The sequence below is a fragment of the Trichoplusia ni genome, chromosome 24, assembly GCF_003590095.1.
Source record: "Trichoplusia ni isolate ovarian cell line Hi5 chromosome 24, tn1, whole genome shotgun sequence".
NCBI classification, from domain to species: domain Eukaryota; kingdom Metazoa; phylum Arthropoda; class Insecta; order Lepidoptera; family Noctuidae; genus Trichoplusia; species Trichoplusia ni.
Window position 1 is genome coordinate 3516899 of NC_039501.1, and position 26623 is coordinate 3543521.

General features: G+C 33.4%; 1 protein-coding gene and 1 non-coding gene across 4 annotated transcripts in view; both read left to right on the top strand.

The window, feature by feature from the left end:
* The window catches only part of LOC113505115 (irregular chiasm C-roughest protein-like), a 36257-nt gene extending 11976 nt beyond the window's left edge, over window positions 1-24281 (top strand). Inside the window, exons 3-19 of one of the 3 annotated variants that reach the window (XM_026887644.1) lie at window positions 3951-4031; window positions 8999-9150; window positions 9486-9577; window positions 9977-10085; window positions 10756-10929; window positions 13272-13374; window positions 14445-14578; window positions 15178-15304; window positions 16679-16824; window positions 17431-17584; window positions 17957-18186; window positions 18654-18812; window positions 19935-20026; window positions 20691-20845; window positions 21802-21909; window positions 22304-22425; window positions 23883-24281. In XM_026887644.1, coding sequence (XP_026743445.1) covers window positions 3951-4031; window positions 8999-9150; window positions 9486-9577; window positions 9977-10085; window positions 10756-10929; window positions 13272-13374; window positions 14445-14578; window positions 15178-15304; window positions 16679-16824; window positions 17431-17584; window positions 17957-18186; window positions 18654-18812; window positions 19935-20026; window positions 20691-20845; window positions 21802-21909; window positions 22304-22404 — 2117 coding nt within the window. In that variant the 3' untranslated portion in view covers window positions 22405-22425; window positions 23883-24281. The remainder of the gene's footprint in view (window positions 1-3950; window positions 4032-8998; window positions 9151-9485; window positions 9578-9976; window positions 10086-10755; window positions 10930-13271; window positions 13375-14444; window positions 14579-15177; window positions 15305-16678; window positions 16825-17430; window positions 17585-17956; window positions 18187-18653; window positions 18813-19934; window positions 20027-20690; window positions 20846-21801; window positions 21910-22303; window positions 22426-23882) is intronic. The other 2 variants (XM_026887642.1, XM_026887643.1) reach the window with 2 other exon arrangements.
* On the top strand, window positions 21596-21667 carry Trnaq-cug. Its single transcript has one exon. It is a non-coding gene; the product is annotated as a tRNA-Gln (tRNA).
* Window positions 24282-26623: the final 2342 nt, after the last annotated feature.

The following is a 26623-nucleotide window of genomic DNA, read 5'->3' on the forward strand; positions in this document are numbered from 1 at the left end:
CATGACAAAAAATTTATATATTACATTGATTACTAAATATAGGTATATGATCCATAACACAGAAATTTATTTCATTAAAGAACATATATTGTCTTGGAGTATGCTTGCCCAGCTTTTTGTGACCGTTCCATTTTCATGCTCTTGTATTTTGTCTAGTCGACACTTAATTTCCAATCGTCTAGCACCTTGGTTCACTACCTTCTTCTATAACATCGTGTCTAAAACAATAAACAGACGTATAGCAAAGATTACTTCAATACCTTTTGCTGTGGCGATGAAAAATGTATTTTTAACGTTTTTAAGAAACGTTGAAAGATCTTGAGTGGGCCTCGCAACTGGAGCGCTTTTCACCGGGTTAAAATGAGATTTACCGTGTCTTTAAGAACGTTTTTTAGGTCTATGTAGATATTGTATGTTTGCTATGGAAAAAGTGACATACTAAGGGTGTATTTGAGACACAATTCATATAAAATAATCTCTTCAGGTAATTAACTAATTTTGAAATGACCATAGCTAACTTAGAGAATTGTGTCCAAATCAATATATGACCATCCATCATAATGTGATGGTTCCATTTGGCCCAGGATAGAGAATCGTGGAAGGATTTAGAAGATTCTCTTGCCCAGCAGTGGGACACAAAACTACTTTATATCAAAATAGATGACTAAAATTTTTCGTTGAATGAGTACTAGGAAAAATATGATTAACAGGGTTATTTGGTCCACTTATTATTAAGAATACATTATTATTACTAGCCTGGAATGTCCCACTGCTGCTCTGCCAGGCTAAGACCTCCCCAGTCTTCTCCCACTTGTCTCTCTCATGAGCCGCGAGTGACCAGTTCGGTAAGAACGAATCCAGGTCATCCCGCCATCTCCGTCTGGGTCTGCCTCGCTGATTATAATTAAGAATACATCTGATGTTATAATTTTATCTCATTTTATATCAACAAGCGCTATAATAATAAAGTTGTTACTATTTTTATGTCCATTTACAATGTTGAACACAATCAGCTTTTTGTTGAAACACTTTTAATTTAATTGTCTTTGTAACATTTATTTGTTTTATTATATTGTATTAATAGTAAAGTGAAAAACGTTGCAAAAAGCTTTTGTTGTAAAGTAGGCGAGTAGTATATTTTGTTATTTATTTAGTGTTAATTTAAAGGTAGGTTATATTTTTGATATAACCATCTATAACTTACTGTTCGATCTTCGCAAGACTAAGGATTGTGTGATCCACGCATGCTTGTACTAATGGTCTTGGCTGACTGTCCTGGCGTCTTTGTGCATGTGTCTTGAACATTTGTGAAACAACAAATGTGCGACGCAAGGATTATAATCCTTTGAGTCGTTTTTTGTAATCACAGAAACTTATTGCGTTACTGCTGAGCTATGGTCAGTTCCCTTTAAGACTACTAACGAGAATTGATCACCTCGCAAAATTAATCAAATTTTCTTACCATATTTTATCACAATGTTTTCAGTAGTTATTTGACAGTGGTGATTTAGAACTTTTCGTTTTACAAAGAAAGTAATTCAGGTACTGAAAAGCCCCAGAACCTTATATATATTTCAGCTTTCCTTCATCAATAGTTTAACCTAGAGTACCATCAAAGATACTTTTATCTTTTAACCACAAGGTCATCAAAGTTCATTGCGCTGTATTCGTAAGGGTATCGGCAGAAATTTACTATTATTATGAATTATTGATAGGTACATTTATTTTCTCATTTCCTTTACATCATTACCGGTAATGATGTTGTTTTTGCACTGTCATGGTTATAAGACTTCGAAGTTTGGTTGATAGATCAATTACTTTTTGATTCAGCGATAGTTTGACTTAGACTATTTGATGCCAATTATTAGGAAACTAAAAATTAAACCTATTATTTTTTACATTTTGTGGCTGAGGTCATCACGTCAAATCCACGGGTTCCATCCTCTCGTAAGACAAACGTGTGTTCCACGAATGCTTGTCCTGAGTCTGGGTGTCTTTGGGCATGTGACTTGAATGTTTGTGAAACCCGCGACACAAGGATTACCTTTCTTAGCGCGAGAGTCATAAAAAAAGAATCAGTAATATTAATAAAAAACGCACAAATGTATGAAAATAACATTTCATTTCGTAAGGTCACTGAATTCATTTTATCATCTCGATTCAATCAAGTGTAACGTTAACGATTGTAAAAATTATAAACAATTGTCTGGAGGGGCTGAACTTTTAACCTGAACGTCCATTTAACGCTGATGAAATAAATTAGGTCTTGAACAAGCTTAAGTAACTAAAACTAAATAGCCCAAGGGCCCACAATCGGAACTTAGTAGTCAAGGGTTCTTTATCCTTGATCCGTGTTGGAGACTTAGACAGAGAGATATTCAGTTTTTATAAAATACCAAAAGTCTGGTTATCGTGGGCTCTTGGTCTAAAAAATATCTGCACTCGTTCAACCCGCCAAAGACATATATTCTCGTTAGCTTTCAAAGCATCACAAGTGCTGTTTAAATGTGAATCTATTTTTGTATTGAGTTATAATCCGTTATGATTTCATCAGACTTTAGTGTATGTTTGTATGTATATTTCGATTGCACTAAAACTGTTTTAAAATGGCGGATGTGTGATGTAATGTGTATGAATCTAAGTAGGTTGAGATGGAAACATTATCCTTCTTGTATTATGGTTGCGTAATAATGTATTTTTAATGTTTTGTATTGATAATCTTGATGAAATTGTGATTCTTTTATTATTATTTAATATTACACAACTTTCACACAGCGCCATCTAAGTAGTCTCAAATTAAGCAAAGCTTGTATTATGAGTACTAGACCACTGATAAACATGTTTACATACCTAATTCTAAATAGATGCATGTTGTCGATAAATTTCACCCAGACACAGACTATAATAATATGATCGTGCTCATCACACAAACAGTTGTCCTGGGTGGGAATCGAAACCACTACCTCCAGTAGGTATATAACAGTCAGGACCACTAACCACTAGATCATCAGGCTAGTAAAAATTTCTATATCTATCTTACTATGAGCTCTTATTTTTGTTATATTTTTTTATTTTTATACCTTAAAGTAGCCCTTCGCGTTTTAGGATTCGTTTTTAAATTTGATCTTAAACAAGCCTCAACTTGATGTCAAATAACTTAGGTATGACCGTAATGCTGTCGAATATAAGACAAGACAGATAATTTACAAATAAATAATAAAAAAAAATCATTTTTATAATTATAAAATTTTCCTATGATGAAAGCCTTCACAAATTGCAAAACAATAAATAATACTTTAGAACTTTTCATAATACACTTCTATATCAATAATGCAAGAAAAAAAAACAGTTTCTCATTAAAATCATTTAACATTCAATACAAAACTGCAATTCAATCAAAGTACATTCTATTAAAAAAACTAGTTGAATCAGACTGCATTTAATTATTTAGATTGAAGCGGCTAATCCCGATGGTTCAGCCATTTTTTATCGAGTCTAGCACAAAACTATGATGTCAGCTTATTAAATAGAAATCCCTTGTTGAACTGAATTTTCTCTTTTCTGCAAATTATTAATTTTTCTCTTGTTATCTTTTTGGGATTTTATAAACTTTGCTAGTCTGTTGGATTCATAAATGTGTTTGTATTTTTGTATGTGACACCATAGCTGTTAAATGGTTAAACCGATATTGATGTTATTTTTTATTGTGTGTTTGTTTGTCGTTCCGTTTGGATTTTTGTAACTCAATTTTGAGTCACTTCTTGATAAGCTAGCAGGCTGAAATTTTCAGGGTATCCTCAAACTCGATGACAAAGCAATTTACATCTATAAAAAGGGCTGGACCGATTTTGATAAAATCTGAAAGGAGACCATAATTAAAAATGTGGGATTTCAGATTTTTTTTAATCTATTAGGTAAATTATAGCTAAATGTTTTCTTTATTGTTGCAGGGGACTACTCATTGGATATCAAGGAGGTTTCTTTAGAAGATGACGGACAGTACCAGTGCCAAGTCAGTTCGGGATTAAATGGTAAGTGCTCACCTATTTTATTCACACTTCTATTTCCATGTAATATCTACGTAAACGATATCTTAATTACACTGGAATAATAAAGATACCTTTTAAAAAGTAGGTCTTCGTAGCATAGTATCCCAACCGGCTATGATAACTGTCAAAAACCAAGTCAAGACTTGTTTTCCCCATTGAGATTCTCCGAAAGGGTAATGGGCAAAAAGACAGTAAGACGGAATCATTAAAATATTGTGTTTAACTGATAAAATATTGTGTATGTATTGTGGAAAAAATCTCCATTTTAAAATTTAAGACGAGATTACTATTTTATTTTAGAAAATAAAATTGCAAAATACTGCCATCCGACATGCTTTTTAAAACGCCAATCGAAGTGTGTTACGTCAGCCCTCAGTAAATACTGTCACTGTCAAGTTCTATACATTTTGATCTCTAATGTTTACAAGTTTGCTGAGGGTTGACGTCACAGCAATGTCAACGCCGGTGACTGCGTTTTGGCGCGAATAAATGAACGTTTCATAAAAAAAATATTTTTTTTCAATAATTAGTTTTTAAATTACAGAAATATTATATTTTTTAGTAATAGTAGATGCTTAAGAATATTTTAAAACACATTTTCAAAAATTGTCGTCATGCCCATTGCTCCGGTACCAAAATGCAAAGAAAGAACGGTTTATTCCCACTAGTTCCGTGGTCCAGTTCCGTGACGGAACTACTGGGAAGTTTTTTTCCCACTAGTTCCGCGGAACTACTGACACACATATTTTGTCCCATTAGTTCCGTTAATAAATAAGTATCGATAACAAGTACAGTCACACACATAAATTATTAATAATATAATATTCAATAACTTTCACACCACGCCACTTAGCCTTAAACTAGGCAGATTTGTACTTTTTGTAATACACCTCCGTAAGTATGGATATTTTTGTTTCTTTTTATGAGTATCATTATTTGATATTGACAAAGTCACTTTCCTACTGTAATAGATACTGTAATTGATTTTCCTCTACTTCTTATATTTCCTCTATTCTTTTCGGTAAATATTGGGAAAAAAATATTCGATGATGTGTGAACCAATACCCGGACCTAGCACTAGCAGTGTCGACATAGTGGCTCGCGGCCGTGGTCGTGTTCTTATAGAAGATGGGTTTGAGTACTATTGTCATTCGCGATACCGCAATGGCCAAATACTCCGGAGGTGCGCTCAGCATAAAAAAAAATGTTCTGGGACAGTAACTACCACCGCTGGAAACGATGTCATCAAGCATAGTCCTCATAAGGAAAATTGTAGTCCAGACTACAACAAGGCTACGATGACTCTCGTAATGAAAAATTGTGTAGATGAAGCTGCGTTGAATGAAGATACCGTGCCTGCGACATATAAAAAGACTGTTGCGGCTTTAAAAAATACTGGTATAGATCTTATAAGAGAAATACCCACTTTTAATCAAATAAAATCGTCAATGTATAGGCGAAGAAATAAAATAAATATGGTAAGCAAGATGTGTTTTAAGGAAGCGTCAGAAGTGGAGGTTCCAGCGCCTTTCAAGAATTTTTTATTGGCTGATTATAACGACTCAGACGATGGCCTAAGAATTTTAGTGTTTTGCTCAACTGAAGCAAAACATCTCTTCAAAAGTGTAGCAAGTTATTTTAGCGACGGAACTTTTAAAAGTTGTCCGAAGCCTTTTAAACAACTATATTCTATACACGGGGATTTAGGAAGCACCGAGGCCAAGACTAATATTGTTCCTTTAGTATATGCACTGTTAAACAAAAAAAACAAAAAAGCATACACAACTTTGTTTATGCTAATGAGATCACAACTCCATTGGCAACCAAAAAAAAATACCACTGATTTTGAAGAAGCGGCAATTCAGGCATATCACGAAACTTTTCCGGAAGCAGAACATAGTGGCTGCTATGTTCATTTTAAAAAAAAATTATGGCGTAAGGCAAAACTATTGAAAATTACAAATAAACATCAGAAGAGGATTGTCGCATTATGTTGTGCATTGTGTTTTCTTCCCGAGAGAAACATTTCAGATGGATTTGCATATATAGAATCTGAATGTTCTATATTCGACAATGAGGACAACATTCAAAATTTCATGGAGTATATGAAGCGTTTCTGGATGAAACCAAAGTTAATCAAGTCTTGGTATATTTTTGGTGACGAACATAAAACTACAAATCAGCTAGAAGGTTGGCATCATGCTATAAACTCTACGTTTAAAAGTAAACTGCCAACGATAGGTTTATTTTTAAAGAAGATCACTGTTGATGCAAATTTCTTTTCTGTTCGTGGCATACAAAACGCTTACAACATGAAGCCACAAACAAAACGGAAGAAAGCGAGCATTCAGAACGATATCATCATTCAGCTACACCAAAATCAACTAGTAAATAACGATATAAATATTCCTTTATTTTTAGAAAAACTCCGCTAATATTTTTTATTCATTTATTTACAGGCTAAATAAAAAGCTAAATTACATTCAAAAACTAGATTTAGTTTGATTTTCATTCAGTCACTGTTGTTATTCTTGATAACCTTATATTGTTTTTGTAATAAAAAGAGGCAGTGCGCTGTGCTGAGGAGCTTGTTCCGTCGTTCCTTCTCGTCAGCTAGTGCACTTTGTAAGGTTTGAAAAATGTTACTTGTCTGTTTTAAATAATTGATTTTGATTTTTTTACAAAACTGTACTTTCGTATAACGGAACTAATGGGACAAAAATATGTGTGTCAGTAGTTCCGCGGAACTAGTGGGAAAAAAACTTCCCAGTAGTTCCGTCACGGAACTGGACCACGGAACTAGTGGGAATAAACCGAAAGAACATGAGTGGGTTTTAGTCAGTCAAGTCCATTCTCTTTCGCTTAAAAAACAGAAGGAGGAATCACTTGATGATTTACCATAAGAAAAACAATATGTTTTTAACAACGAAAAATGCAACCGGTTTTAAATCAAAAGTACTGAGCCAAAATTTGATTCTTTCAATTCTGTTGGACTAAATACCAGCTATATCACGTTGAATGAAAGAAGATTTAACAAAAATGGTTCATTCAAAGCGAAATTCAAGAAAATAACATTAAAAAAAAACAAAATATCTGACAAATTGAAAACCCCTTCCCCTTTAAAGTAAGTTGAAATAAGGACTTTCCAAGAAGTAACCTCGGTTTATTTAAATTGATAACTTTTCAATAGGCATCTGTTTCTCCCATTGTCGACTTTAACATGTCTCGACATTCTTCCTATTGTCACTTAACCAAGATTGTATAGGTACGTATAAGTACATATTATACTAGCAGTTACCCGCGACTTCGCGTGGTAAGCAAACCCGTAGTACATCATTTTGTTCTATTGTCTATAGTATTAGCAGCGTACGCAGAAAGCGTTTCAGATTTTACACCTTTGGTTTCACTATCGCAATTTTCTTACGGACCCCTAATATTTTTCAAAATAAATATAGCCTATGTTCAGCGGGGATAATCAAATGTAGCTTCTCAACAATGAAACAATTTTTCAAATCGGTCCAGTAGTTTCGAAGCCTATTCGTGTCAAACAAACAAACAAATCTTTCCTCTTTATAATATTAGTATAGATATGAAATCACATGTCAAAGTATTGTTAGATCTTCAAACAAAAGTAATAATGAGGATTGTTCCAGGACTTTGTGATATTCAATACGAAACGTCTTGTTATATATCAAATCAGAATTGATCCATCCGTTTTTGTTCGGAACAATGCTAAAAATAATTTTAAGTATGGGAGCTTGTAGGTTTGGAATACGTGTCATTGCAAAAATATTTTAACCCTGAAAATTGAAAAAGATATTCAGATGCAAAAGGTTTTAAAATCTGCTGTAGTATGAAATACCAAAACAAGTATTTTTGTTTGACTTTCTATGTTAAAATGATCTCAACAACAATAAAACTACGTTTTAAAACTTTTTCTAAAACCTAATCCCATCTATAAAAATAATAAAACGACACGGAAAAACTTTTTCGAAATTTCATTTCGTCTCAACTTAACTAAGCCTCATCAATATCGATTCAGTAGTTAAGCCATAAAAAGTATAGACACACAAACAATTTATCGAAGTTTCGAAGGCAAATGTAATTGGTTTTCTTATTGGAAGCCCGCAGGTAATGTCTGAATGAATCAAAATTTATGACCGAAGATAAAGAATTGTCTTTTTTATCAGGAATAGTTATTAGAACTTATTACAGTGGTATTCTAGATACGTTTTGTTGAAGGTTAAAAGAAGTATTTAACTTATTTGAAAAGCTGAATGATCAAAGTTTGTCAAAGTAAAGTTTTGTGATAAAAATGAATTCAATATTTTTATCTACATTCAATAAGTTCGTGCGTCAAAAAAAATAAATGAAAAGCTGACCTTTTTAATATTTAATCTGTATATCCTATTCTGTGCCTAGTCTATCTTATTTGGAGTAGGAATGTTTCCTATTTTACAAATAATAATATGACAATACAATGCTCATAGCAACAAGTACTGATATTTTTTCGAATTCCTAAAGTGTAAAAAAGTAAAGTATGGTAATTATCACTTGCTTAAAACGGTGAATTAAAATATCGTGAGGAAAGCAGCACATCAGGGGCCTTTGGCGCAGCTTTCAAACTCTGATGACAAGCTTTACGTTAAGCATAGGCAAGGAAAAAAAAAGAGCAACTCTTTTTGGCTTCATAATTTATTTTTCTCCTTATGCAAAAAGGTGGTTCCCAATTCTTTGGTATTTTTTATGTTTGTTTCTTGATTTCGGATTGGATGAACCGATTTTGTTGTTTCTGTTTTCATTTAACGTAAAATAGCTGTCATTTGGATCCATAAAATGTATCAAGTTAAGCTCAGTAGCCTATATTTGAAGTAGAATGTACGTTTTAGTTCCAAATGAAAAATTATCGTAATTTTTTCGATGGTTACTTAAATTATTCCTTGTTCCAGGTGAACCACCGATCCGATCTCGGTATGCCCAATTAACAGTGCTGGTAGCACCAGCTCCCCCTCGTATCTTACGGGGAGCATTCATAGATGCGACGGAAGACCAGCCAGTGGAGATCGAATGCGTGTCTTCTGGTGGAAAACCAGCGGCTGAGGTATGTGTGTTAATATTAAGTATAACGAAAGTTTTGATAAATTGAGAAAAATGCTTGAATTGGAGGTTTGGAGAACAACAATGGATTTTTAACATTTGGATAAGATCAAGGATTTATGATCCGTGTTGTCAACTGCTGTCTTTCCGGACTCCTATTGTGATTGCGTTGAAGTATTTTTTATATAAAAAAAATAAGGACTTTTTTTGCCCAACCTTAAAAATTGTTTCAAAATTTAATGCTAGAAGTTTGTTATCTGATTGCATTCTGTCGGTAACCTGAAGCGCCAACTTTTTTGTCCACTTTTAGATGATTTTTAATATTTTTCTCTAATTTAGATTACCTGGTTAGACGGGAACCAAGCTGTTATCAAGAAGCCTGTCAAAAGTTCAGTAGAACTTCTTCCTGATGGCCTGAAATATAAAACGAGGTTTGTAATATTTTGACGAGAGTAATATAATATTGTCTCTATTATTAAAACTACCTACAACTGGACAAAGGCTAGGTCCCCACTTAAATTTTTTTCATCATGGCATGTGTCATTACGAATATTAGCGGGTGGTCTTTCAAAATTAAAAAAAAAACATTACTGGTACAAAAAAGCTCATTCATTTTGTAGGAAACAAGTATAAAATGACTCATAGCTTATATAAAAATAATTATATTTATTATAATTAAATTGCATGACTTTATAAGTAAACCTTTAATTATATCCCACAAAAGATCTTCAACAAAGATCTCATACCATTCAAACGTCTTAAGTGAAATCACATCTGTTTCACTAAACACCCCATCTTCACCCAAATACATGTTCCCCTGTCGATCCCAGGTCGGTCCTGCGGTTAACCCCCACGAAGGGTCACCACAACCAGACGATCACCTGCCAAGCCCAGAACACAGCCGACAGAGCACCGAGGATGGCCACAGTTCATATAGAGGTAAGGATGAGTGGAGAAATTTATTTTTAAATAGTCCAAGACATAAATATTATAACCGAAACGGGCGAAGACACTGGCTCCTGTAAAACAGGCTTTAAGTTTAGCACAGGCGTCAGGGTTACTTTTGTGCTGAACTGTTTTGGTGTAAGTAAAAACTATTTTTTTAGTTTACAACCTCATTTCTGGTTTCTAGTTTGCACATATACTTATAATTTTAACTTGGAAGTACTGATTTGAATTGAAAATTTTAAATGAATTTCGTAGGATGTTAAGTAAGGAAGGTCATGTTAAACCCACAATGTATTTTTATAATATGTATTTGAATTGTGGGTTTAAATAGTCAGGTATATATGATAAATGTTAGACGGTGAATTTATTTTGATAAAGTAAGTTGCTAGGTCACAGTTATTGATCATATCAGTTTGGTCTGTTATTTTTTTCATATTCCATATTCTATTCGACCATAAAGTTATTGAAAACTTATCTTTACTGCGGTCTATAAGGCCACCATGGCATCATTAAAAAAAAATCTAAATCTAAATTTATTGATTCAAAATAGAACTACCCACGTCACAAAAACGGATGGAGAGAAAAGAGCGATAGCAACGAGCTAGGTATATCTTGCTTTACCAAATCGTATCCCCAATACCTAACCAACCTATCTTTCCAGGTGAAATACATGCCGAAGGTGAATGTGACAATAAGCTCTGGGGTCAACCCGGACAAGATACCCGAGGGTTCAGAACTGAGGGTCAGGTGTGATGTGGATGCCAACCCACCAGCTCAAGTGTACCGCTGGTATATAAACAATAACCCCGTGATTGGAGATTATACTGATGAAATGGTGAGTTATGATTGTTTTTTGGAGATCTTTGTGAGGAATGAAGATTTGTTTTCAGACTATTTGTGCGAATTCTCAGTATTATGAGGTTAATTGGCACAGGCTGATAGTTTTTTGCCGAGACGGTGATGATAAGATTAACAATTCTTCAGATTACTTTTGCAGCATTTGCAGCTTTCTTTTCTGAAAACATTGCATTTTCAATATTTCTAAATAATATGTATGTATGCAAATTTCGTCTTAATCAGTTCAATGGTTTTTGAGGGAAAGAGTCACAAACGTCCATAAATAAAAACTTTCGCGTTTATAATACTAATAGGATTCTAAGTTATTAAATAATGTAACGGTTTACTCACGCGTATTTATCGGAGTAGCCCGACTAGTTTCGGACCCAACCGGAGTTCTACTCGCGATCCCGCCGCGTCAGCTCATGATCAAGGACTCCGGTTGGGTCCGAAACTAGTCGGGCTACCCCAATAAATATGCGTGAGCAAACCGATAGTTACAATAAAAAAATAAGGATTCTAAGTTTTAAAAACAGAAACAATATTCAACAAAAATCCGTTTCAACAGTCCAGTTATTAATTTCCTGATAATCTCTACCCTAACAAGCTCAAGCTGAATCTCGCAGACAAATTGTGACATTAATGTCACACGATTTACACTGCACTGTTGAAGAGATTCCGCAATAAATGTCCGACACACATTGTGCCCGGGATAACCTTTGCGTACATATTAATGTATGGAATTAGTGGTTTTGTATGACTATGTAATGTTATGAAATAATTTTGTTGGTTTGTTAGTATCCTTGCCCATTTTGAGGATATGATGTGCATGATAATGAAGTCCCCAAAAAATTCTAACAAGTTCGAGTTGAAGTCGCAATATTTAGGGTTCCACACGAATAAATTAAATCTTCAAGGAATGGTCACCCATCAAATTTATGCGTGTATCGACCTTAGCTTAACTTGAATGTTGTTTATGCATGTGTAAAAATTTCAACTTCCTATCTATCCTAGTTCATGAGATACGGTCTGGTGACAGGCGGTCGGACATACAGCGGAGTCTAAGTAATAGGGCCTAGAAAAACCTCTAAAAACTCATGTTATTTTGCGGAAACATTTTCTATCCGTACATCCTTTAATCGCATAATAAAATTACTACCAAGTATATTCCATTAATTAATTAATAAATCACAGATATTGCACATTTAATCTTCTTCAGACATTCTCTGTAGGCAAATACAATTTCACCGAAATTAATGTGTTTGTTCATGCAATGTTCATAATATAAACAAACATTCATTCCGGCTTATGACTGCAGGCAAACAGTAAATTTTTCAGCATAACGCATTTTACATGAGCGAGTTGCGTCGGTTCGTGAAATTCAGTTGAATTGCTTAAGGCCAATGCAGGACGAGAAACACTGCATTACAATGTAAACTTTATTTCTAAAGCCGTAAGTGCGAAATTGAATATCAATTAGACTAGATCAGCGGTTAATCAATTTTACACTTTATTGAAACAAAAATAGAATCTTTTTATTCTTTGAGTGTTTATTTTCACGTTATCTTGAGCATACGTAAGCAGAATGTAATGCACGATTAATTTTAGACTTTATGACTTTGAATTTAGAGTTTATTTTTGATGTTGTTAGTCTTTTTCTTACCGCTGACCCTTTACGTGAAAGGCTCGGTTGCTTATTAACAACTTAATTTAGTTTATCTTAAGTAATCGTTTGTTAGGGCGAAGAAAACTTGAATGATTTTTTAAGGTTTCAACTAGTTTTTTTTTATAATTAAACGTGAGTTGTGCATGCACGTGGCAATAGAAGTCAACGACAAATGCAGTACAAACAGTTAACAATTTTCATACAACGCCATCTAGTTTCAAACTGAGCAAAGCTTGTATTGTAAATACTAGACAACTGATAAACATACTTATATTTTCCTAAATACATACATAATATGGATAAATTTCACCCAAACACAGAAAAAATGATATTGATCATCACACAAACATTTGTCCTGTGTGAGAATCGAACTCAAGACCTGCGGTATAGCAGTCAGTTCCACTTGCCACTAGACCAACAGACCAGTCATACTTGGTTCTTTTTTTCCGCAAGGAGGCTTTAGATTACCCCATTGTGCGTAAGCTGGTTTTGCGAGGCTATTAGTCCAGCCACCGTAACTCCTTCAAGAAGCGCAAAAGTCTTCTGGGTCTTTCGCAATCCCCTGAACGATAGCTTGGTTTCCGATCCGACCAGCTTATTGTAGTCAAATGTTCTAATATTTTAGTCGTGTCTTCATATTTTTCGCCAAGGTCAACACCGCCATTTTGTTTCAGATCATCTTCAATGTATCTCGGAAGCATCACAATGGGGTTGTCAGGTGTGAAGTCAGCAACTCCGTGGGGAAAGGAGAAGGGAATACCACTCTGCAGGTTACATGTAAGTATAAAAGTGACAAAAAACTTTATGATCTTTGATTTAGAAATAATGCAAAACAGAACCATTATCGAACCTGTCGGGCACAGCAATATATTTGATTTTGTTTCATTGGTTAGATAAGGTGATACCAATGTAGTAGACAGTGAAGATCAGATAGGCAGTTGTGCTAAAAAACCTATAGTATTAGGTAATCAATCTTCACGTTCTGGGTAATATTAAAATACCAGTATTGATTTGAGATAGATTGTAATGAAGAAAAGTTGTTCATAAAAAAGCTTACCTAAAATAAAATAAAGCAATCGAAATATCAGCAAAAAAAAATCGGATACGAGATCTTGAGCGTTCTGTTCAAATCACAAAACTTACATAGTTAAGTCGGTGCCTTTAATCCATTCTGAGTTACTTAGATTAAAGTCGAAAAATTATCTTCTAGAAAGCACTAGAATCCCAGCATCTCCCAGTTTAATCCTTATCTTTTGTGCACACTACTCTGATATACAGCAGTTGAATATTCAACAAACAAATCTGATTCATGTGTGACGTCACAGCCGTGGGCGATAGATGTTGTATCATCAGTAAACATTGTGGCTATTCCTACAAACGGGACCATGACGCGTTAGGAAAATATGTCGTTAATGTATTTGCTGCGGTTTTTTGGGTTAGTGCTAACAGAAATCATTGAGTTTGTAATGGTGGGTGAAAAGTTTGGTGTTTTTCCGTAGGAATGGGCCTTGGAAATTTTCGCAAATAAGAAATTTATCAATTTTTTTGAAAATGTCTGTATCTACATAGTAAAACCATTTTCGTTCCAGTTTTGACCACCTTAGCAATATGTCTTAATGTTTTTCAAAACTTAATTAATGTGACCTTAAAATTATTTGTACGTAATGCTTCTTTTACTTCAGAAAGTCCCTAAAAATATTTTATACATGTTTTTTTTTTATTTATTTCTTTCTCTACCTTAAGGGCTCAATTTCTAAAGTCACGAAATTTACAATATATTGTTCACTATTGCTTGTTTAACATACTCTATGTTAATAAACGTCGTCTTTTTCAATTTTGTTATTTAGACCCTCCAACATTTCGGACACGGCCTCAGAATGTGGAGACAGATTTAGGCTCAAGCGTGATCCTGAGCTGTGATGTGGATGGACAGCCTCAGCCGGAGATCAGGTGGCTGTTCCACGAACCAGGGCGGATAGGGGTAAGTGAATACCATGATGAAGGTCTTATGGTCGATCTGGACAGTTCCATGTCAAGATTTATTAGAATTGGGCTTTTGTGTGGGCTAGAAGGATACTTCATTAGAATTTTTCGTTATTTGGTTAGTACGCAAGTAAAAATGACTGACATCCGAAAATTTTTATTTCTGACGAGCTGTTTCTAGACCAAAATTTTCAGGTTTTTGATTTGCGTAACTTTGTATGCATCACAATTAAAATAGCCTTGATTACTTATAACATAACATTTTACTTCAAAACAGTTATGTTTGTGTTCCTATCATCTGTTGTACTATTGTTTTTGAACGGCATTATAATGCGATTCATAATAATTTTAATACTAGCTTCTGCCCGCGGTTTTACTTGCGTAGATGTTTTATTCTTACTTTATGCTATGAAAATAAAGCTATCCTTGACCGTAACTCTAAAGACAATTTTTTAATATCAAACATTATTCAAAATTTAACTATCCATAATCAAAAATTGCCAGTTGCTATGGAAAGCAAAAACAGTATCAGGATAATTTCGCCCATACATTAAAATGTAAAAAGTCAGTGTTACGTGAACGTGTCATATTTTCCAGCAGGTCAAAGGAAAGGCTCCGAACTTGAAGGTCTACGTGAGTAGGGAGACAGCTGGCAGATACATCTGCAAGGTCATCGAGGAAGGATATCCTGAGATCGAGAGCGAAGCCATCATTTTTATCAAGAGTAAGTATTACGCAAGTGGCCAAAAATAGGGTAAAGCCAAAAAAATAGTAGCTCTGGTTAATTACGGGTAAAACCAGATGCCGTAGGCAGCATAATAAATGCAAAAGCATCCAGACAAGCAGTGCGGCTAACCACAAGTGCGTAAGAGTGCTAAAGTTTCGATTAAGACCTTGATAAACTGGTATGGAACCCGAGAGGTTGAAGATAGCCGAGTGGTTGAGGTCACCACACCCAACTCACCGTGCGCGAAATGTCGCGGATTCTATTTGCGCGTAGGACACCGTTTGTGTGATTCACGAATACTTGTTCTGAGTCTTGGAGTCTTTGTGCATCTGAATTCAGGGTTTATAAAACTATTGACTTTTGAAAGAAATGTCTATACTTAGATCTGAGATGAGACTATGAAAAATGTATGTACCAGGTATGCTCGAAGATTTTTTTTCCGTACTGCATTGCATTGCACTGTGTGTACATAAATAAATGATGTTATACCATTTCCCAGAATTTTAGAGGGATTAAAGAAAATCTTTGATTTTGATGAAAAATCATGTGAATAACCCTTGAAATATTTAAATGCAGGAAAATCTGTAGTAAAATACCAATGGAATAAAAAGTTTAATTTAGTTTAAATATCAATGAAAATATATCTTTTATCTAAGTCTAGTAATTGAAATAAACCCATATTATTTTCTTTAAAGAACGCGATTCAATTTAAATGTTTTTCTTATTATAGTTTCAATCATGCCAAGCTTACATTATCTTTAAGTAGTTTTTTCTTTTCTGACGCTCACATGCAACGCAATTTGTCAGCAGAAATTACTGTTTTGTGTGATAGACGGACATTGTAGTATTAATCTATAATACTCGTAGTAAGATGTATTTTTAATAAACTCCAAAACTATAAAGTTCTGAAATAAATTGATTGTCTTTGAGCACGAAGATAGTTTATCTACCTATGCGCTGGCGATTGTTTTAAAGTTATAATTCAAAATAAAAAAACAGGTGAAAAAAATACACTTAAAATTACACAAAATACATAAATAACGGCTCTCGGACTAAGACAATCAATTCTTGTGTTGATTTTTTGGAGTTTTACAAACATTAAATTTACATGCACAGAGACACCAAAACTCAGAACAAGCATTCCTGAATCACAAAACACTTTTACGCAGGTTTTTTTTTAATTTATTTTTATTATAGAAAATAGATACAATATTTTTGTAAAACAATCTCCCACATAGGTTTGATCCCTGCGTAATCTGTTACGTCGCGTCTTGGCCTGGTGGACTATACCACTGGGCTATTCCAGTCAATTCAAAAACCATTTATATTTACCATGATATTTTTGTTAATTTTATCGATTTGCCCCTTTAGGTGCTCCAAAGATTCTCTCCAATAGGACTCAATTCGGGATGGAAGGGGAGAGTGTTCGAATAGAATGCGCTGCGCAGTCTGTGCCTAAACCTGATGACATCAGGTGGTACTTCGAAGGTCGGGAGATCAGCGTCATCCAGGATCCGGTAAGTTATAATAAGCTATTCTTTCTATACTAATATTATAAAGAGGATAGATTTGTTTGTTTGACACGAATAGGCTTCAAAACTACTGGACCGATTTGAAAAATTTCTTTCACAGTTGAGAAGCTACATTATTTCCGCTGAACATAAGCTATAATTAATTTCAAAAATATTGGGGTTCCGTAATAAAATTGCGATATTGTAACCCAAGGTGTCATAATCTTCTAACCACGCGGAGGAAGTCGCGGGCAACTGCTAGTACTGTATAATAATAATATAGTGACAATTACTTAAACCTACTTATCCTAGTAATATGTAAATGTGAATGTAAGTTTATTTGTTACGCTTTCACGCGCAAAATACTGAACCGATTGTTATCAAACTTTGCACACAAGTTTTTTGAGGGCTTTAAAGTAACATAGGTTTGGTTTTAATCAAATGGAAAAAAACACTATTATGCTTTATAGCAATATTCCAAGCAGGCGAAGCCGCGTAACTAAGTAAATTAATATTCTGTTCTACAAAGATTTCAAAATCAGAACTCAGAAATTCTTAAATAAACCGTTGCTCACATAAAAAAGACGTTTCTAATCGGATTCTTTCTTCCAGGATTACGCGACGTTAGAAGAGGTACTGCCAGATGGTGTGGTGAAGTCAAGCCTGGTGATCAGAGCCAGTCAGTCGAAACACTACGGTCGCTATAACTGTAGTGTCACTAATGAGTATGGAAATGCTAACGCTGCGATTACGCTGAAGCCTTTGAGTGAGTAGTTCTTTCTATTAAAATTGGGTTTTGTTAAAATGAGAGGTTGCAATTTAAGTAATAAGATGCGCATTAATATATTTTTGTGTCGTAATAACTTCTGTAACAGTAATAATGGTAACAGTCATAGTTTCTTCACGTTACTAGTCACGCAGTTGGGTAGTTTTATTCTTGAAAATAAATATATATTATTTTTGAAGAACTCGCTTGGAGTTGGAGTTGAAATTAACCAAATCAGTTATTAAAATTTCAGGTCATACTTTAAACTATTCTACTCATCAGGTTTTCATCAAATATTCCAATTTCTACCTCGTAAACCTCGAAACATGAAACAAATAGATCTCAAAATAATACCAAAATTTTCTTTACCAGAAACCCTGCCCCTCTACATCATCCTCATCGGAGTAACATCAGGCATCATCATCTTCTCCGCCTTCATTATCCTGGTGGTAGTCTGCCACAGGAGAAGGCGGAAGAAGGGTCAGATGAATGAGAAACCTGACGTCACAGTCACAGGAGATGTGTATAAAGAGAGTGATAGGAGTTCAAATATCAGCGATCTGAAACTTCAGCTGCCTCAGAGTGATGGGAGCTATGAATTGGTAAGTGAAATAGAAGAGACGTCTCAAAGAAGTCAATTTTTATGTGTCAAACACAAGTTGTCATAATTTTATCTGATTATAGCATTGTTGATTATGCAATGTAGCCATGTATTTCAATTCCGCATTCTAGCAAATTGCTTTTTTCATTAGAAAAGATCTGAACCACTAGGCAGATCAAGATTTATCATAGGAAAATACCTAGCCAAGGTCAAGAGTAGCACGTATTTAGGCAAGCCCAGTTCATTATTTTCTAAAGAATAAATAGAATAGTCTAATAATATTTTTATAAAATGCCGATTAGCTGAAGGACCAATTCTTTTTTATAATTTAGTACATAGCTTTTCTCACAGATAATTGTATATTTTAGACATTTCTTGCCAAACCACATCGTAAATCAGTTATTCTTCACTAAATTTCTACCAAAAACTTTCCCATACTCAAATACTAAGACCCATTTTCTCTCCTAGGACTACACAAGCTCTGATCGATCAGACAGCAAGCTGCACGCCGGTCTGCCACTAGCTGGTCCAGTTGCCTTGCCCAACATGCGACACGACGACCCTCTGATGCAGTTCCGGTACAGCAATGACTACTCCGACCCTACGTATAGTGACCCCTATTACAAGGTATGTTGGTTTTTGAATCTGGATGTATGTCAAATTATAACAGTTTTAAATTTTTGGAATGATTTAAAAGGAAAATGTGCAGGTTTTAATTTTCCTAAAACTCATTTTCAGTGAAAAAAAAATATTGTTTTATATTTTGTTTAAAAATGATAAAAACATGTTGTTAAATATTTTTTGGTCCTTTTGAGTATTCTGAAAAGATCAAAATATTTTTTAAATCCAAATCCTGTTAATATGAGTCAAAAGCAAAAAGTAACTTTTTCACATAGGTAGCAAATAGTATGAAAAATAAAAATGTTTCCAGAAAAATCGTAACCATTTATCCAACTTACAAAGCAAAATAAAATACTAACAATAAAATAGTGATAACAAAATCATGATCCTTAACTCGGAGCCTTTCTTAAAGGCTCCGAGTTGAAAATCACAAAAAATAAATCTTATCCATTATATTTCTTAGGCACTCGACTTATTTTCACAACTTGGAATTAAGAACGAAACTACAATAGAATAAAAGAAACCAATTTGACATTCACAACTTATCTGGAGTAATAGCTATTGTGTGTCACTATAAAGAAATAGGCAGAAGGTATGCCTCGAACAATATGCGAAATACACCTTCGGAATTATCACTATGTCGTAATGTCAGTTGTCGCTTCGCTAAAAGGAAGAATGTGAAGAAAAGATCACAGCTCAAAGAAAGCCTATTTTTTATAATTATTTGGTATTAACCAAATAATTATAAAAAAATGTTTTTCTTTCACACTGTTAGAGTCTCTTAGACTATAAGTTATACTTTTACACCATCTAGTTATAGTGTGCCATCAGATTGATTAAGTGTCAGACAGTCAGCCGCTCACTTCAGTTTATATATTATAGTTTTACTGAATATTCCTAGAGACTTGGGTAAAGCTAAAACTCGCAATAAAAAACGAGAAAAAAGTTACTTTTAAGTGTGATCCAAGAGACCACGAATCATTGTCCTGAATCTGACTATCTCTGTGCATGCGACTTGAATGTTTGTGAAACACTCCGTAACACCAAATTAAATGTTTAATGATGAACCTTCTGATCTTCCTACCTCCTTAACTGCGGTAAAATAAAGGTGGTATTATTTGATCGCAGAGCCCCGCGGGCTTCGTCTACGACTATCCACAGGGGTACGCCCCCCCTCCCCACCTGCGAGTACAGTCACCCCCTCTCGAACCCCCTTCTAGGTGAGTACATGAAATATTTATTATTAAGAGCAATGAACAACTTTTTTTAACGCTGACTTTTTTATTTAAAATTTTAGAAAGTTGTTGTAGATATCTTTAGGCTAAGTTTTTTTGCTAGGCTAGCAAAATTGTGATGTAAAGCAAGAATTTTCATTTTCTGAAAGTTTTTTTGGTTTATTACATATGTATGTGCTTATATTTAGTTTGGCAAAGTATATTAATGTTGAAATAATTGGGAAGAGACCTAGTCCTTTTAAAGGTGTACACGGGGAAACAGTTCCAATACACAGAGGCCATGTTGAAAACTTTAAAAATTGAAAATGTGATAAAATTGCTCATTTTATTGAATTCGAAGTAGATGAAGAACTATTACATACTTCTTCATGTAATTATTTAAAACAAAGTGACAGCATTACTCTACATACTGAAATTATGACCCATTATGCTCTTATAAAAACTCTATACTAAAATTCTTTACTTAAACAAAACACATTCATATTTATCTCTCCTCCTTAAACTACAGGACTAACAAGAAAACACGGTCGTTAAAATGCATTCTAAACCCGAGTTCTAAACACTAAACCAGACAATCCTTTGTAAATGCTTGATAACAGACGACACCTACCAAAAACCCCATTCACTAAACGACAATCTCTCCTAACAGGTCTCTGCAAGGATCATTGACGCGCAGCATCGACACAGCGTCGACTCTACCGTTGTCAGCCGGCAATGGATCGCAAAACAACACATTACAACGAACGAACAAAAGTTTGGATGAGACGGATGCTATTAATAATTTGGGTCTTCCTGTTGGAGATGGTGAGTGCAAGTTGAAAGTAAATGACATGGCGACTAGTTGTTTTGTGTTTATTATTTTATATTACTAAATAGCTGAACTAGTAAGCGTTGTTTTACCATACTAATTATTTCAAAAGATTTTCTGGCGTAGAAAGAAATAATACATACGATTTTAAAACAAGCATTACCGATTTAAAACCCGTCACACTAAGGGATATGGAAAATAGATAGCCAATTTTCAGACCTACTAAATATGCGTTTCATCAAAATCGGTCAAGTCGTTTCGGAGGTGTATGGTATCTAACATTATCATACAGTTATTTTGTATATTAGACTAGAATGTAGTATTGCATTCTAAGTGACTGGCAATATAAGCCCTTGTATGTTGTATGTTGTACACAATAGTGTTTTGTTTTGGCACTCCGATGTCAACGTGACATTTCGCCGTGACGTTATAGACGAGACGGTTCTCGAGTAGATCAAACGTTTGACAGGTTATGTTTTTGAATGACTGAAACATGTTGGTTTGAACAGTTTGTCAGGCATTCATTTCTATGAAACTTTGAACTTCTATATTTTTGTGTCTCATTTCGTACTAGATTGCTCATTTTAGCTCGAAGTCTTAAAAAGAGGTTGCAAATGATTCCGTCAAACAATTTCAAATGCCTCAGAAACCTTTATTAATTAAATTACATGGTACATCTATAACTTTTGAAAGTCTGTTTTTACTGTCGTTTTAAACTGGTCCCTTATTAGTCACCGTTCTACAGCGGTTCCATGGTGTAACGGTTAGCACTCTGGACTCTGAATCCAGCGATCCGAGTTCAAATCTCGGTGGAACCTGTGCTTTTTGCATTTTATAAATTCTTCTTTGCAAAATTTAGGCTAATTTGCTTAAAAATTAGGTTTAGGTGTATTTTGCTGTCTTACTAATATTTTACTACATATTTTTTTTAATTCGAATTGTATTTGTACAGGACCTCCAACTCCTATATACGCCCAGCCGAGCATCAAACCCCAACCCAATGTGGACCTGAGGTACTCAGCTACGTACGGTAACCCGTACCTAAGGAACAGTAATATTGGTAAGTTACTAAAAATTGAGAAACATCGACTTTTTTTACTTTTAAAAGAAAAGTTCAAACTTTAATTTAAAAAGTATAACAAATTCTACAAAAATATCATTCTGAAACATTTCACAGTAGCAAATTTTGTTAAAACATTTATCTAAAATTAAAATTTATAAATTAGCTTTTATTTTATTTTAAGTTTCAAAAACTTAGATTTTTATTTTAAATAACGTAATAATAAATTACACAATCATAAATTTTGTTAAAACATTTGTATAAAATTAAAAAATAGATTTTATTTTATTTCAGCTACAAGAATATTAATTTAAATAAAAAATAAAAAAATAATTGCTCGAATTTTATTCTTTGTTTAAATATAAATTAATTAATTTTTGTTTCTTTAATTCAGGCTACAACAGCCAAGTGCACACGGCTAAGCCCGCGGCGACGCCCGCCCCGCCGCCATACTCGGCCATCAGAAGTTCTGTCGTTTTACCTCCAGGTAAATAAAGACATCACGCTGTTGTAAGGGTAAGCAGTATTCCTTATAGAGAATGCGTTACCTTAAAAAAAACCTTTTTTTTGTGTTACCTTTAATAGAACCCACTGTCAAAGAACCGAAATAAGAGTTGTAATTAGTTTAGCAAAATAGTAATTTCTTAATTTATGCACGATAAAATTCATTTTTTTCATAGACTGAGCACAGAATTGATATCCATTTTATGTCGGAGTTTAAAAACACCCTTTTTTACTTTGTTATTATAATTTCATCCTTATTATCTCTATCTATTAAATCGCATGGTTAAAATTTTCCCATTTAATATAGACGTTAGATTATTTAACTATAAAGTTCTACCATAGCTTAATTTAATCATCTCTTTACGATTTTTTCAAGTTTACTACCAAAACCAGTCTATACAAAGCACAAAAACACGAAACTCTAACAAAGCAAACAAACTTTCAAGCAAACACATTAACATACACTGTATTAAAACAGTCTGCAAAGTTGTATTGACAAGTTTCGAGCTTAATTCAACTGAATCGCTTGTATTTTGAACTAAGCTTAAATTGCGATCGATTTGCCCACAATTGCTTCGCAAAGTCGCATAAATCTAATTGCATTCACAATCTTGAATTATTTATTGGGTAGCAACTTAGCAAGTTTGTGTGCGATGTTGCTCTGTTTTTCAGACTTGTGTTTCAGTATTCAGAAATGTTTTTTGTTTAGTTCTTGATAATGTGGTGAATTTCAATTGAAGCAGGTATTTATTAAAAATATGTATTCTCTTGAAAAATAAATTACAATACAATATAGCTTTTTTAAATAATGTTATTTTAAAATAATAACACTGTTATATTTTTTAGTTTGTACAGATATGTTTAATTTTGATTTTTTTTCTGATGGTCTCTGCACTTATTGTACCTAATTATAAACTTAGTTATTAAATAATATTTGTACGCCTTCACGGCAAGACATAGCGCACATAATACCTCCTAACACCTGTATGTAAATATCCTATGTTTTACAAATAAAATTATTCTGATTCTGATTCTGATTCTAATATACTCAATGTTATCTAAACCAAATATTTACAGACATAATTTCATTAAAACACGTAGTTATGTTTTAATGAAATTGCTTACTTAAAACTCATTTTTCATAAAATTTGCTAAAAAAATAATAAATATGTAAAAATAGCCATTTTTGTAGCCATAATATTTCGTAAAAACGTTATACAAAGATTTACCGCCAAGCCACTTCACTAAAAGTATCATAATGTCGTTTAAAAAAGTACATTATGTTAAAAAGCCAAGTCGTGTTTTTTATTAAAAACAATTTTACTTAGCTGCGCGCCGGAAAAGACTAGTTACATAAAATATCTCGCCCAATTTGTATCTCGTATTAAAAATAATAAATGATCTTCTCTGTTTTAATAGAGCGGTTTTTTCTCAATATCACTTAAGCTAATTGTCGTAATTTTTCACAGGTAATGGCAGTCAGCCGACTCAAGGCACTCATGTATAGCGGTGTATAATACTTGTGTAAAAATGGACATTTGAAATCTGGCGGAAATTATGCTGTATGTGTAACATACTATGTTCCTAATATAATGACTGAGGTGTATATACGATAGAATAGGCCCCCTAGACTACTTTGTAAATCGATGGATTTGTCAACGAACTGACTGGACGAAAAATGATTTTTATGTTTTTATTTTTGTTAAATAAAAATATGATTTTAATTTATGACTTGAATAATTTAAATGAAGTTTACTTTTTTCTTCCAGTGACTTTGATTCGAATGCGAATAATGATTTGAATTTTCGAATTGTCGACTTTTGAATGTACGAAAATGTATTATCAAATAAAATAAATGTAAAGCTAAATTGTGTTTTGTAACATAAAACATAAGATATATTTTTGTAAATACAATGCATGCAAAAATAACTTTCTAATTTTTGTATTAAAATATTTTTGTTACAATCTGTACATAAAAATGTATCCGCATTTTAGTGTGAATTTTATTTAGTTTCTTTATTTTTATTTATCAAATCTAAATAGCACGATACGATTGCTCAATAAATAAATCGAGAAATAATCGATTTCTTTATAATTCCATTAATTTCCAATTAGTGTATTCTTAATTACAGACTGAAATAAAATATTTTATAAACTTTTAGAAAAAGTGAAACATCGATTTTTGTTCCGAATCGATTTCATTTGTTTTGATTATTACCGTCGCTAAGTTTTCGAAATCGGAAAAATATATAATATAGATAGAATAAATATTTAGCTAAAAATGGTCAATGATGTAGAAAAATCATATTTCTGTGATAATTATATAGTGAAAAGAAATTAGGAAAGCATCTTAATAGTTCCATTTAATTAAGATTCCGATAATTGTGTGACTTTAAAATCAATAGTTTAAATATAATTTTAATTTCGCGTGCCTTTTATTTTAATTTTTATTTTATTGTAAATATATGAAAATATAAGTTATGGTTTAAGCTTTACGAGAAAACTCTGGACCTCAAAGTGGGCATAATGGCAAATAACTTTTGTTGTTGAAAAAATCAAAATGTATAAAAATATTGCATGATACTGTGTTTTTGTTCTCTGCATGCGATTATAATTTATCATTATTTTTAAATGAATAATGATATCACAATAAAACTTTGAATTTTTATTACTGAGTTGTGTTATTTTTGTCCTTTAATAATAATGGATCCTTCCCACTCCCTGTGAAAAAAAGGGGACAAGTGCGAGTTGAACTCGCCTGTAGAGGGTTCCGTACGATGTTACCTATCATGTTTTTGGAGTTAAAAAATATGTTCTCCCACACATTCCACCTGCAAATGTAAGTTGGTACGCACAATATTGAGTGATTTACCATGTTATTTTAATATCATGGACTTCTAAAATTTTAGGTTCAGTAGTTTCGGAGATAAGGGTTGGGGGGGAATGGACAATTTTCGTCAATTTTCTTGAATAACGGAACCCTAAAAAGGTTTTGAATTAAATATTTTTAAACGACTCTCACGTTAAGGAATTTAATCCTTGTGTCGCGGGAGTTTCACAATCGCGGGGTCGAATCTGTGACACGTCTCGCTCAGTAGGTTTGGTGTGGTCACCTCAACCACTGATTCTTACAGTAAACTATTTATAAGTACCTCATTGTAAAAAAAAAAACAATGAAAACTTTGAAAGCTCTCGTTCAAAAATTTGTAAAAAATACAAGAGCTCTTCTTAATTTATCAATTCATACTTCCGTAATAAAAGGGAAAAAACGGACCCTTATTACTGACGCGCCACTGTTTGTCTGCCTGCCCATCTGTCATCAAGCCGTATCTCGAAAACCATGATAGCTAGAAAGATAATAAAAAAACGAGTACTAAAAATAAAGATTGACCTTGAGCAACGTTCGTTATGGTCAAATATTTGTTGCGATTTATTTTTCTATCAACCTATTTAACGTTACCTCAGTATCTTACTTAATATATCCTGGGACAACTCACACACGGTTATCTGATCCCAAGCTAAGCAGAGCTTGTGTTATGGTAACCAGACAACTGATAAACTTACTCATATATTTCTAAATACATACATATTATAGATAAATTACACCCTACTTGACCAGTTATTCCTTCTTCTAGCTGTAAAATAATCTACATCACAAGCTCCCTATAATGATGAAGTAACTAAGTACATATCTTAGTAATTATCTCGCCGACTTATCTTAGATCAGAGATCTCAGTTTTAATGCTTTTCCAACGGTTGAACTGGGAAAAAATCGGAAAACGAGCTTTTGATGACCACGAGGCTAATGATTGTGATGTCTTTGAACTGAAGTATTAGCTTTGAGTATTAGGATTGTAGTATTTTTGGGTTTAATTTTTGTGTTACATACAAGATATACGTAAAGTACGTATTTTTATTTATTAGTTAGCTTAAAAGTTAAGAATATATTTATGGTAGATGAAGTTTTGGTTCACAACAGTTATATGACCCATAGGTAGGGAAATACTAGACTACGCTTTTAATATTGTTTATATTCATGATTTTAGAGATTGTTTTGTTTTCTGAAAATACTCTAAAACTTACAATATTTTAAATAGTTGGTTAAATTTTTCGCATAAAAATTTAAATAATAATCAGATTAGACATGTCTATCGTGGCTGGCCAATTGGTGAGTAGCCCTAGCTGTCACTGAGGTTGTGGGTTCGATTTC